Consider the following 14,455-nt stretch of genomic DNA (forward strand, 5'->3'; position numbering starts at 1 on the left):
GTATCAACCCCAGCACTTAGTACAGTGCCTGGCACATGCTTAACAAACACCACAATTATTAATAATGACAAGGTCAATAATTGTGGCGCTTGCTAAATTCTTAAACTGTATGCCAAATACGCCACTAAGCACTGAGCTAGATATCAGATAATCAGGTGGGACACAATCCCTTTCCCACATGGGGCTCATGGCCTAAGTTGGAGTGAACACAGGTATTTTATCCCTATTTTACTGATGAGTGAACTGGGGCACATATTTGCCCAAAGTCACACTGCAGGCATGGGGCAGGACCAGGGCTGGAACTATGATCCTCTGACTCTCAGTTTAATCCTGCTTCTCAATTCTACTTCAAAGTACATTTTTAAGTTTGTTCTTTGCTTTTTTTTTTCTGTTATGGTGAACCTCGACATATCAAGAAACTCAAAGTCTAGCAACTCTGAAGAAACTTTTTACCCAAGAGGGTTTTCAAACATTCTACCAAGCAGACGTCCTTAACCCTCAGTCAGGGCTTTTCTCTTCCCTCTCCCCCGGCACTCTGGACCTGTGACCACGCTCTCCAATTCCTGTCATTTTCTAAAATGTCAGACTGATAATCCCCGATTTTTCCATGTTTAGAGTTCAGAAAGTGGAAGAAATGACCTACACTATGAATACTGAGAGGAGAAAATGGGTCATTTGAGCAGCTCTACATCACGGCAGCAGCAAGAGGTGGGTGGAAGTTGATGCCAATTGATGCAAGAGAAGACTGACTTGGAGTTTGAATTGTGAATGTGTGCAGTGAAAGAAGAAAGTAAAAGTGGAGGAGAAAAAAGAGAAAGGGAAAGAAAAACTAGGGAAAGTGGGGTGTGACTTTTAGGGAAGAAAAGGGGCTGAGTGGCATCCTTCATGTCTTACTTAAAGCCTCTCCCATCTGCTTGTGGCTCTCAATATCACAAACACAAATCTCTTGTTTCCTGACTCCCCACGTATTTCAAAGACTACAACTTTCAATTAGAAAACGCTTGATGAAGTTTCAATATATTTATCTCTAAATCACACAATTGAGAGTCAAAAACAATTCACCAGAGGTTAAATCTGGAGAAAACAAAGGCTGAGTTTTCTAACGGATAGAGCATATTTTTATCCATCAGACTTCCATAGAGACTGACTGTGATTTAATTCCTCTCCATCACTTTGGAATCTTTAACGAAAGTAAAATCAGTGACTAAGAGAATCTGTGACTTTGCTTATTAAATTATGAGTAGCATAAAAAACTCATCAAATCTTACTTCATATGTTTCTGAGCTACTTATTTTTTTATTTATGTACTTACATGCTTTCATAACTCCTACACTCTTATTTAAAAATATATCTCCATTTAAATAAGGCTATAAACCTACTTCGGCTGAGTACAGATTCTTATTTATCTACAAATCAAAATGCTAGGAGGGATTCTGAAACATTGCAGTATTATGTAATAAAGATTTCCCAAGGTGTATCTAGAAAAGCTGCAAGAAACATATATTTGTATTTGGGCTTAAATCTAAAAGCAAGAATGCCTGCAAAAACTAAGCTTGCATCAGGAAATCAGGAATAAAATTCAAAGTTGCCATAGCAGCCCACCCACACTAAAAAAATGTGAGCAAGATGGAGAAAGCAAAAGAGATAGACATAAAAAAATCTACTGTTAACAAAATGGTAGTGTCCATCAATGGCAATTATATTCAGACAGTCTGATTTCAGTTCTGAAACAATACTAAAAGTTTAAGGACGTCATACTAAAGGACATTTCCAGCCAATCTTTTTCTTTATAAACCTCCTGGACTTTGTGCCCTGGTCTTTAACTTTCACATGTAACTCCCGCTAAGGCCAGAGGAAATAATAATAATAATGATAACATTTGTTAAGCGCTTATTATGTGCAAAGCACTGTTCTAAGCGCTGGGGAGGACACAAGGTGATCAGGTTTTCCCATGTGGGGAAGTCTTAATCCCCATTTTACAGATGAGGTAACTGAGGCACAGAGAAGACTTGCCCAAAGTCACACAGCTGACAAGTGGCGGAGTCAGGATTTGAACCCATGACCTCTGACTCCCAAGCCCGTGCTCTTTCCACTGAGCCATTCTGCTTCTCTTAGATGAATTGGGACCTGGTGATAAATGTCCATAACATGAATAGTGCTGGCTCAAAAATGCCAGGAAATACTTAGCTTTGCAATTATTTGGAAAAACACAATATAAAAATACGTTCAATCTATTATTTTGGAAAAAGAATAGTTTCCCAGTTTAAATTATGAAACAGAGTGGGATAATTGGCTTCACATCCTACCATAGATTAGCTCTGCCTTTATTGATATAGGGACTTAGAGCTGTCCCTTGGTGTAATTCAGTGTAACATGCTTTGATGTATTGATTATATACATTGTAATACCTTTTATTATGTCACCAACATGCAAATATTTTATATATATATATCTCTAAAAGCAAGAATGTACTACATATATGCCAGTATATATATATATATACTATACTGGTTATGTATATATTGAGCCCTCTCCATCCCCTCCGCCTTACCTCCTTCCCTTCCCCACAGCACCTGTATATATGTATATATGTTTGTATGTATTTATTACTCTATTTATTTATTTTACTTGTACATATTTATTCTATTTATTTTATTATGTTAATATGTTTTGTTTTGTTCTCTGTCTCCCCCTTCTAGACTGTGAGCCCACTGTTGGGTAGGGACCGTCTCTATATGTTGCCAACTTGTACTTCCCAAGCGCTTAGTACAGTGCTCTGCACACAGTAAGCGCTCAATAAATACGACTGACTGAATGAATGCATTATACACATAGAAATAGACCAATAAGCACATGAAACGTTTGAATTTTAGGGTATTCAGTTCATCAGTTTTGTGATTACTGATGCACTCAGCCCTAAATTTTTAAGACTAGAATTATCACATTCTAGCAGAGGATATGCATGTCATATAGTAAGCTGGTGAACTGAACAGAGCCATGAAGGGAATGAAAGGGAGTCATCAGACAACCGATCAGGCAGGAGGCTAACTCAGAAAGAATGCAACATGAAGCTGACTAGTGAAGAGAAAACATATCATGCGAAAAAAGTGCCAATGGGATAAAAATCATTTGTGAAACCAAGAGGTCACAAAGCCGGAAGAACCAGAAGGAGGAAAGGAAGAAAGAGGATGAGAAGTGGCCTTTGAAAATCAAATCAACAATGAAGTGAAGATCTGGCACAGTAGCAACTGAAATAAATTTTTTCAAGGTGGTCTAGCAATAAAGATATGATAACTACTTTCAGACTCACCATTTTCAGATAAACACACTCAGATGATTGCTTTGGCCGGGCAACTTTGAGCTGAAATGATTTCTGCCTCAGTCAGACCAATATTTAGATAATCAAACAATGATATTAACTGAGCGCTTACTATGTCCAGAGCACTGTAATAAGTGCTTGGGAGAATACAATACCACAGAGTTGGCACAACTGCCCACAGGTAGCTTACTGTCTGGATAGCAGATAAAAGAAAAGTCTTAGGTAGTGGAGAAGGTGGAGAGTAGATGTGTAAACTAGTTGCTGAAGTATTTACAGTATGCATTAGGAGGCCTTCCCAGACTGAGCCCCCTCCTTCCATTCCCCCTCCCCCCCCCCCCATTCCCCCTGCCTTACCTCCTTCCCCTCCCCGTAGCACCTGTATATATGTATATATGTTTGTACATATTTATTACTCTATTTATTTTACTTGTACATATTTATTCTGTTTATTTTATTTGGTTTATATGTTTTGTTTTGTTGTCTCTCTCCCCCTTCTAGACTGTGAGCCCGCTGTTGGGTAGGGACCATCTCTATATGTTGCAAACTTGTACTTCCCAAGCGCTTAGTACAGTGCTCTGCACACAGCAAGCGCTCAATAAATACGATTGAATGAATGAATGAATGTCAGGGAACAGTCTTCCCTAACATGGATCTGTCTGGATATAGCACTATATAGTGTCAGAGAAACAGCTTTGTGCATGTTTATGGTGTGGGTCAAGGTGTTCATACTATACATTTTGGTGAGCGTAAGGTTCTGCGGGAATACACCCTCCTCATTACAGAAACACCGATCTATGCTCTTATGTAGGACTGCTATAATCCCAAGCATAAAACCTATGACAGGGGAAGCCAAGCCGCCAACTGAAGAGTTGCAAACCAAAACCCCGGTGTGGTTCAGAGTTGCAGAACGATAAAACTTCCTTTAATTGGAACACAGAGCAGGTGCTCTGGATGGAGGGAGGAGGGAAGTGGCAGTGAACAGTGGAGAGTAGACGTTCTCGGGGAAGGGACTAGTGAAGTAGTGGGACCTAGTGGATAGAGCATGGCCCTGGGAGTCTGCTGTGTGACTTTGGGCAAGCCACTTAACTTCTCTGTGCCTCAGTTACCTCATCTGTAAAATGGAGATTAAGACTTTGACCCCCACGTGGGACAACCTCATTACCTTGCTTCTACCCCAGCACTTAGAACACTGCTTGGCACATAGTAAGCACTTAACAAATACCATAATAATAATAATTATTATTATTACTAATTCCAGCTCTGCCACTTATCTCCTATGTGACCTTGGGCAAGTCACTAAACTTCTTCATGCCTCAGTTACCTCATTTGTAAAATGAGGATCGATGGTGAGTCCCATGTGGGACAGGGACAATTCGAACCTTGTATCTACTCCAGCACTTAGTACAGTGCCTGACACAGAGTAAGCACTTGATAAATATAATAATAATGATAGCATTTATTAAGTGCTTACTATGTGCAAAGCACTATTCTAAGCGCTGGGGAGGTTACAAGGTGATCAGGTTGTCCCATGGGGGGCTCACAGTCTTAATCCCCATTTTACAGATGAGGTAACTGAGGCCCAGATAAGTTAAGTGACTTGCCCAAAGTCTCACAGCTGGCAATTGGCAGAGCAGGGATTTGAACTCATGACCTCTCACTCCAAAGCCCATGCTCTTTCCACTGAGCCACGCTGCTTCTCTAATAAACAAACAAAAACACCAAAAAGGGCTGGAGGGGTGGTCTATGTGGTAGGGGTGGCGATTTAGAGAGACAGGTGGGGCAGAGGCCAAGGGTGGGACTGGGGTGGACTATTTGCCAAAGGGGCAGGAGCAGTGGCACACTGGATCCTTTTGCCATGGCAGTGAACTCTATTATATTAATGTCTGCCACCCTACTAGACTGCAAGCTCATTGTGGGCAGGAAATGTGTCCGTTTATTGCTACATTGTACTCTCTGAAGCACTTGGTACAGTGCTTTGCACACAGCAAGTGCTCAAAATATACAATTGACTAATAAACTGAAAGCTGCAAAGCAATAATGATAACAGTAATAATAACAATAATCAGAATACTAATAATGGTATTTAAGGATTACTATGTGCCAAGTAATATGCTTGGTCCTCAGGTAGACAAAATATAATCAGCTCAAACACAGTTCCTTTTCCGCATAGTGTTCATCCCACAGTATAAGGGGGAGGGAGGGCAAGAATTTTATTCCCATTTTACAGTTGTGGAATCTGCGGTTCAGAGAAATGAAGTGACTAGCCCAAAGTCAGGCAGCAGGCAAGTGGTGGAGCAGGAAATAGAATCCAGAGCTCCTGACCCCCAGGCCTGTGCTCTTTCCACTAAGCCAGGCTGCTTCTCAAGGCTCAGAGAAGCAGCAAGATTGGAAGAGCCTCCCAGGTGGCCACTCCTGAATTCTGATGTTGATTGTGCTTTACAAAAATCACCTATCATTAAAATCCATGTAAAGTGGCCAAGTTCCTGGATCTGAGGGTGTTCCTGAAGTGCAGGCAAAGAAGGGATTTAATGCTTAAACCTTTACACTGGCTATTCCTCCTCCTGTAGGACACTTGATAACTATCATAGGACTTTAATGGCCCTTTCCCCATCACCATATTCTCTATCTTCAAGAAGAAAGTTTAGAGAGCTGACTTGGTATGAATCTTCTTTGTTTTCTCAGTTCTCCAGTGCCAGTAAGGGCTTTAACCATTCACTTTGGTTCTAAAGATACTTCTAACCAGACACTACCTGAATTACATTGTAGTTTCAGATCAAAACACAGTCCAGCACACGTTACGTTTGCAGCATGCTGATACAAGAGTCATGTGGGGATAAATAGCAAAATCACTTAACTATTCATACAAAACCATTTTGTCAGAAAATCTGTTTTCTCGCAACCTCTAAGCAAATTGAGCTTGCACTCACAATTTCTTCCCTAGCATTAGTAGTGAGTGAGCAGAACACAGAAATCACTATTTTGGAAGCAACCAAACCTGGTTCTTGATCCAACTACCTCAGGAACCCTAATAATACAAGTACCTCAATGAAAGAGAGTTTCTTCACATGTCTGTATCTGCCAAACTATGGGGCTGTTAATTAAGCAGCCAAGCCCCTATCAGTACCTAACAAAGGCATACCATGAGAATGTCGTTAAGAGCCAGGTGTAATGTATGAATCATTTCTCCCTCTTACTTAGACTGTGAGCCCCATATGGGACAGGGAATTTAGCTGCCCTAATTAACTTGTACCTACCACAGTACTTATAACAGTGTTTGACACACAGCGTTTAACAAATACCATAAACAATTTTTAAATTTGGCAGCAGATTCTCTTCAAGTAGTTTGTGCCTTACATAGATGCAGCTCCCTTATAAACATGCTACCACAAATGGCTCTGTGCCTTGTTCTAGAGTGCCAAATTACTTGTTTCTGTGAGGCACACCCCACCTAGAACAGGGCTCCATCTTTCTTAGTTGAATTTTTCATTAGAAAGTTCTAGGCGAGCCATGAATCCATTTGGCATAAATCTTAGATCCAGGCCTTAAAACTCAGTTTTGGCTGTGTCAATACAAAGATGATAATAATAATAATAATAATAATAATAATAATAATAATAACTAAGCGCTTACTATGTGCCAAGCACTGTTCTAAGTACTAGGGTAGATACAAGCTAATCAGGTTATCCCACGTGGGGCTCACAGTCTTAATCCCTATTTTACAGATGAGGTAACTGAGGCACAGAGAAGTTATGTGGCTTGTTCAAGGTCACACATTAGACAAGTGGTGGAGCAGAATTAGAACCCATGTCCTCTGACTCCCAAGTCCATGCTCTTTCTGCTAGCCATGCTGCTTCACTATTGAGAAGGCCTGCAATACGACTCTTACACCTGCACCATGATCCCTGAATATCAGCTGTTATCTGTGCATATTCCTGAGAGATGTCACTTTAGTGAGTGAGAAGAAGGACCACTCTCCTGGGTTCACTGGCTTTGGGAAGGCTTCCCACATCTGTAGATAGGGTGTAACCTGGTAACTAACAATCTGTTAAATTGGAAGAATTTCTTGGAGGTATAAATGTGTATTGTAACACCTGTTTCCAAGTCTCTTGTTGCACCTTCCAACATGACAGCATAGAATAAACTCAGTGTATTCCTACTTCATTCCATCGGTGACAGGGAATCAATCGGACAGGGTATTATAGGGTCTGATCGGCCTTCCATGCTGACCTGATTTAGTCTCAGAGTATTAATGAACTTCAGGGCAGCCAAATTGGCTAAATCATTCTCAGGATCCAGACCTGCTGAGAGAATTAAATGCTTGGGTCAAGTCACTGAGAACAGCCTAGAGATCCTGGTAGACTTCCCTGCACGTCTGCATTTGGGAAACTATGTGGCCTAGTGAAAAGAGTCTGGGTCTGGGAATCAGAAGACCTAGGTTCTAATCCAGTTCTGTCAATCGCTTACTGTGTGACTTAGGGAAAGTCCCTGAATTTCTCTGGGCCTCGGGTTCCTCATCTGTGAAATTCATTCATTCATTCAATTGTATTTATTGAGCGCTTACTGTGTGCAAGCACTGTACTAAGCGCTTGGGAAGTACAAATTGGCATCACATAGAGACGGGCCCTACCCAACAGTGGGCTCACAGTCTAGAAGAGTGGGCTCACAGGGATTCAATACCTGTTCTCATTCCTAGTTAGACTGGCAGCAACACGTGGAACAGTGGATATGTACAACCTGACTTACTTGTATCTACCCCAGTGCTTGGCACATAGTAAGTGCTTATAATTATGTGACAAGCAGAAAATATCATGTCCACTGTGCTACATTGTGATCTGAAGCCACATTGAGATTTGGGGAAATTCTGGCAAGTGATAGTCATTAGAAGATGGAACAGGACTTCTCTGGTTAAGATCTTGCTGGATGCAATAGAGAGGAATGAGATGGCTCTAACTGAAACCTGATCTTTTTGAAGAGGCTGATGATGGTGAAACTGCCTCACTGTTCCACATGTTGAGGAAATGTTATGGAAGCTATGGTGTTTAAACCCTGTTTAATGAACTTAACAGAGTTTCCAGTCCATGCTGGAAGACCTTCGAAGGTTTACCACTGGGTTCTTTCAATCATATTTAGTAGGCACTTACTGTGTGCAGAGCACTGTTCTAAATGTTTGTAATGTTTATAATAATAGAAACAATGAATTGCATCTTCATTTTTCATGGCTCTAGAAGCCGGACAACTTCCTCAGTAGCTGGGACAAGTGCCAATGCACTGCATCTCATTGAACAACTAATTAGTTTTACGGTATTCATTAAGTGCGTACTATGTGTTAAGCACCATTCTAAGTGCTGGGGTAGATCCAAGTTTATCAGGTTAGACACAGTCCCTGTCCCACATGAGGCATACAATCTAAGTAGGAAGTAGTACGATTTAATCCCCATTTTATAGATGAGGTAAGTGTGGCACAGAGAAGTTAAGTGACTTGCCCAAGGTCACATAAGAACAAGTGGCAGGTCCTCTAACTCCCTGGCCTGTGCTGTATCAACTATGCCACGCTGCTTCACTCATGAAAAAGATTGCTAAGGGACGAGGCATACTCCACAGAACTTTAAAAACTGTGAATATGTATCTATCTATATAGAGAGAAGCAGGATGGCGTAGTGGATAGAGCACAGCCCTGGGAGTCAAAAGGTCATGAGTTCTAATCCAGATTCCACCACTTATCTGCTCTGTGACCTTGGTCAAGTCACTTCAATTCTCTGGGTCTCAGTTCCCTCATCTGTAAAATGGGGATTGAGACTGTGAGCCCGACGTGGGATAGGGACTGCATCCAACCCGATTAGCTTGTGTCTACCCCAGCACCTAGAAAGTGCCTGGCACACAGTAAGCACCTAACAAGTGCCACTGTAATTATATATATATATATATACACACACATATGCATATACACAATTTATAAATACATACATAAATACACAATTTTAAAAGCTCACATATATAGAAATACAAGTTTAGAAGTCATATGTATGTGTATATCTAGCTGCCTAAAATGGATAATAGAAATTTAAGTTTTGGAAAAGATTGGAGGATGGTGGTTCGCTGGAGATATTTTTTGCCAAAATGTGACTTTGATTCTAGTTAGCTATTGAATTTGATATTATATTGACATAAATTCTAACGGCTAAGTTAATCAGGCTGTCCTGAGATACCCAGGACTTCAGGGGTTTCAGGACTATCTCTCCAAAAGGCACAAGAGTTCTTCCTTTCAGTCCACCTTAGAAAACCGGGTTCAGGAGTCTCTGCTGTTCCCAAACTCACTACTTGTCCCCCCAAAACCCGTATCTAATTACTAGATACTCAATGCTCATCCTCTCAGCTTGAGAGAGACTCTGAAACTAGCAATAATGCCAAAACTAGCAATAATGCCATCATTAGCAGCTTAGCCCTCACCACCCGAATGCCATAGTGATGGTGTTCATGAAATTAATTAAATAGTTCAGGCCCAGTCCCTGTTTCCCTCAAGGGACTCACAATCCAAGGTGGAGAGAATAAGCTCGTAGAGAGAGGAAAGACTGTAAGCAATAGCAGCCAACAAAGACAGACTATAGAAATTAAGAACATTACGGAGAGTTCCAGCAGTAATTTTTTTTTTTTTTTGGTGTCTGTCCCCAATGCTATGCTGTTAGCACCCTGAGGGCAAGGATCATGCCTATTAATTCTATTGTACTTTCCCTAGGGCTTATTTATTATTGTGCACAGAGTAGGGGCTCAGCAAACCATATTGGTTGATTAACAGAGAACGGTCCTTGGAGGCTTTTACCACTCCCAGGCCCGGACTTCATTATGAATGCCTCAGCCTACTGAGCATCTTTGAGGGCAACACAAATGCCAAGATGCTGAAAATCAGATCAGGGACTCCAGGAACTAGTTCTATTCCAGGGAAATTATTTTTTATAGCCAGGTTGGACTCAGTCAAATCCCAATTCCTACGTACATAGAAATTAAAAAGTGTCTTTAATTTTCCTACGAAGTAAAAAAAAGTTTTGGTTCTTAGAGAGTTCTGCAGAAGGCCTCCTTTGTAACCTGCCTGACTACTGAGAATAGGGTTTAGCTATTATCTCCTTGATATTAAATGTATTTCAAATACATAAACTTACTTAAAATTGAAATAGCCACACAACCTAGGAAGTCATAAAATTATAAAAAATGAGGACAGATAATAATGAATGCTGAGTAGAATTAATTTTTGTTCACCAACATTGAGAAATTCAGGAATCTCTCTACAGATTTGTCTCCTAAATGAATGACCATAATTACTTGCAAAATTGCCTTACTTTCTGCATCATTTTTGCAACACAAAAACAGGGTAGGGCTAGTATGTGGGGTCATGTAAGAATTACGTATAGCAACAAGGGGAACAGGACAAATGAGAGGAGAAGGAAAAAGGAGGAGGAAAGGAGGGGAGAAGGAAGAGGAAAGCAAGAGAGCATTTGAGACTCCATCTCTTACTCGTATTGCACTCACCCAAGCACTGCATTTAATAGGCACTTGATGAGTTGCCCCTTCTCCATCCCCCTTCTTCTCTTCCTACCCTGGAATTCTCAGGTTTCAGTGGAGAAACACTCTCTCCTGGTCAAACCGGCTCTGCCCAGTTATCCGGTTCTGATTCATTCATCCATTGAATCGCATTTATTGAGCGCTTACCGTGTGCAGAGCACTGTACTAAGTGCTTGGGAAGTACAAATCGACAACATAAAGAGACGGTCCCTGCCCAACAACGGGCTCACAGTTCTCATCCTTTTCTTCCCCCTGATAACACTACTACCAGTGCTTACAAATAAAAATAAGTGATACATTAAATAATCCTATATTCCTATCTTCAAAATTGGGGAGGGGAAAGTATGCAATGGAGTCAATTATATGAGTAAATACTGCATTCAAAAACACTTTTCACTCATAATGTGCATCAACGCTACTCTGTTATGAAGTTAAAAACAAGTTCACAGATTCCACCAGTTCCTTAAAAGCATTGGTGTGAACCACTAGCCAGTGAAGAAAAGAAGGCTTTGTCATAATTCAGTTCCACGGCTCTGGAAAATGCGAGGCTATGCTTGAGAAAAGAAGGCAAGATGACTTTAATATTGCTTGTTCATGCCTGTCTGATAGCTGCTGCTACATGGAGGATGCTGAACTATTCCCTGTCAGTCAGGGGACAAGATAATATTGGGTTCCTGGGGTTGCCTTGGAGACGAGACCAGTGCCATTGGCTCCAAAAACAAAGCCTTTGTCCGAACAGCTCATTTCACAAGGTAGTTGCCTGGCGTGAGACTTGCCTGGAATACATGGGAAACAACCTAAAAACATGCTTGCATTGGCATAACTTCCAGAAATAGAGGGTAGTCTCAGCTTTACTAAGCTACCCCACTGATTGTGCAGGCTTATGGCTTCGTAGCATGAAATTGTTCCCCAGCCCCCTGCCTTGATCACTTGGATGGTAGTTGGATGTAGTATTTTCCCTAAGTTACACAGTAAGGCCTTCTGGAGGAAATTTTTTATAGCTCCATTGGCACCAAACTGCTATTTTAGTCCACTGGTGAAGAAAAAACCTTCCATTAACCTTGGTTGTCAATCAACCACTATATTACACAGTGCAGACCTTTTTAATCTTGTAGTGAATTTAATTATTCAAATTTCCCCACTAAGCTGGATCTTGATTTTCATCTCAATTAATCATATTTATTGAGCACTTACTGTGTATGCAGAACACTATAATACGTGCTTAGGGGAGTACCACATAGCAGAGTTGGTAGACTTATTCCCTTGACCACAAGGAGCATACAGGTCAACACCAAATATTGAAAGAAGCAATTTTACGAAAACCAGAATTCAATTTGCATTTTTACAGATGTCTCATTTCTGCTTCACTTTTAGGGCAGACTGTGCGAACACATACCAATATGAGTAATGTGTGAATATTTTTAATCCTAACTCAGAGAAAGTTTGGTCTATGACAGAGCCAAACAAAAATTGAAATTGAAATCTGTGAGTTTAAAAGAATTGCCTAGCAACTTGAAGTATGAAGGTAAATTTGTGTAAAAGCAGTATTGGAATGACCCTGGAAACAAATATAAAGGATTGGTTTCAACGCTAGGATTATCAAGAGAGAATAAGACCCATAGCTGGACATGATGTGTCTTTCTGGTTCAATTAAGCTCATTAGTAATGCTCAAAGATCCCTATTTCCATTACATCTTATCCAATGGGACAATCATATTCTAAAATAGAAATGTCAAACCCTCTACCAAACCAAGCCAACAGTCTATTCCTTTCACCTGAGGTAGATACTGCATTGATTGGACTAACAATATGAATGACATTTAGATGACTGATACCAAATCCGAAGTGATAACACACATTATAATGACATTTTATAGCAATTGCATTTACTTACTGCCAGGTACATAGCTGCATAAACACTTAGTGCTGCTTCTTTGGATGGAAATGTTTTCCTGGCTCGCATGATGAGATCGGGGTTGCCAGTGCAGGCCTGTGAACCACTGACGAACTGAGTAAACTGCTGGCATCCAAGCGCTGTGTAGTTGGGCTTACAGAGTTCAAGGAAATGTGGAGCCAGATTCCCTGTTACCACTTGTCCGGCATTTACAAAGATATCAGTAGCAAACAGTCCAAATGTGTAAATGCCTGGGGAAAAGCAAAGCAATGAATTCTTTATTTGGGGGACTCAACTAAACAAAGCAAAATGGCAACACTTGAGCAACATAAGCATTCTGAACAGATGAATCTTTCCTCCAACCCTCTCTGTTTGCATTGGAGAGAGGGTTGAATTATTTACTATAACAATGGTTTTTTTCAACTGCTTGCCACTGGCTACATTTTTATGCATAGCAGGTTTAAAAGACAGAGTGTAAAGCACAAAAATGTACTCTGAACAACCTAAACTGCATTGTTTGAAGAGTTTATCTAAGGCAACATTTTCCTAAGGTCTATACTTACCACCACACCTAAATATATTGTAGGAACCTTTATTTATTTTTGTTTGGTTTGGAAATGCTGTCACAATTTCTCAAAGGCAGAACAGATGTGTTGGCTTTTGATGAACATCTCTAAAGCCCCATCCAGGTAGGTAATTCTTTTTCTGGAGTTGCAAATTAGCACTAAAGCCCAAAGCCATCAGTTTTCATTTCAATATCTAGCAAAATGTAAATGAGCCAGAAATGTTCAGAGAAAGATCTGCATTGCTTGAAAAACTAATTTTAGATATGAAAGAGTTATAAATTTGATTTAAAACAACCATTTTAAATTGACAACTACTTCATGCATGTACACTGATCGAGATATGGGAAAATCTGGGAAAGATAATGGAAACATAAAATAATTTGTACATACTGTGGAATTAGATGTGCTCTGGCCATTTTTAAAAAACCCAAACAAGCGAAAAAACAGATCTCAAGATTCCTCTGTCCTTTATATATGAAACTCCCACTAAGTCATGATCACAGAACCCCTACAAAGGTATCCTACAAATAAAAGGATAGCGATGCAAATGACAACATTCTTGCCCTTGAAAATGGTAAATCAACATTACCCAAAATGTACTTTTCATTTACTGTTACCCATATCTAATAAATACTATATAACTTGGTCAATTGGGATTTTATTCCCATCAGTCCTCACAGATAGATATGCCTACAGAGAGCAACAGATGTAACATGTCAAGATAGTGCTACTAATCCATATTCAGAATATTTAAGGATATTTATCTGCTTTATTTTTCAACTGTTTGTTTTTGCCTGGGTTAGCTGATAAGAAATGATCAGCAAGGAAAGATAGTAGACTGTAAGTTCCTTGAAGGCAAGGATCTTGCCAGCACCTCTACTATATTGTACTCTCCCAAGCACTTAGCACAGTTCTCTGCACACAGAAAGTGCTCAGTAAATGCCACTGATTGATTAATTGATAAGGTAGAGTTGGGCCCACACTATTACTAGGCCATATTAAAAATGTCGATACTTATGTGAGGTACAAATGAGCTTATGCAGGTATTTCACTGACCCACTCTGAAAAGGCATATTTTACCTTAATAAGTAGTATCTCAGTAGCTCAAATAAATTTTTAAAA

At 40.2% G+C, this 14,455-nt stretch overlaps 1 protein-coding gene across 2 annotated transcripts in view; it reads right to left on the minus strand.

Annotated features, from left to right (window-relative positions):
- Positions 1-14,455, minus strand: part of PLPPR5 (phospholipid phosphatase related 5) — a 113,352-nt gene that overhangs the window by 48,141 nt on the left and 50,756 nt on the right. For both annotated transcript variants that reach the window (XM_038745260.1, XM_038745261.1), the window contains exon 3: positions 12,768-13,018. In XM_038745260.1, the coding sequence (XP_038601188.1) occupies positions 12,768-13,018 (251 nt within the window). The remainder of the gene's footprint in view (positions 1-12,767; positions 13,019-14,455) is intronic.

This window comes from Tachyglossus aculeatus, chromosome 4 (assembly GCF_015852505.1).
Source record: "Tachyglossus aculeatus isolate mTacAcu1 chromosome 4, mTacAcu1.pri, whole genome shotgun sequence".
Taxonomy (NCBI): domain Eukaryota; kingdom Metazoa; phylum Chordata; class Mammalia; order Monotremata; family Tachyglossidae; genus Tachyglossus; species Tachyglossus aculeatus.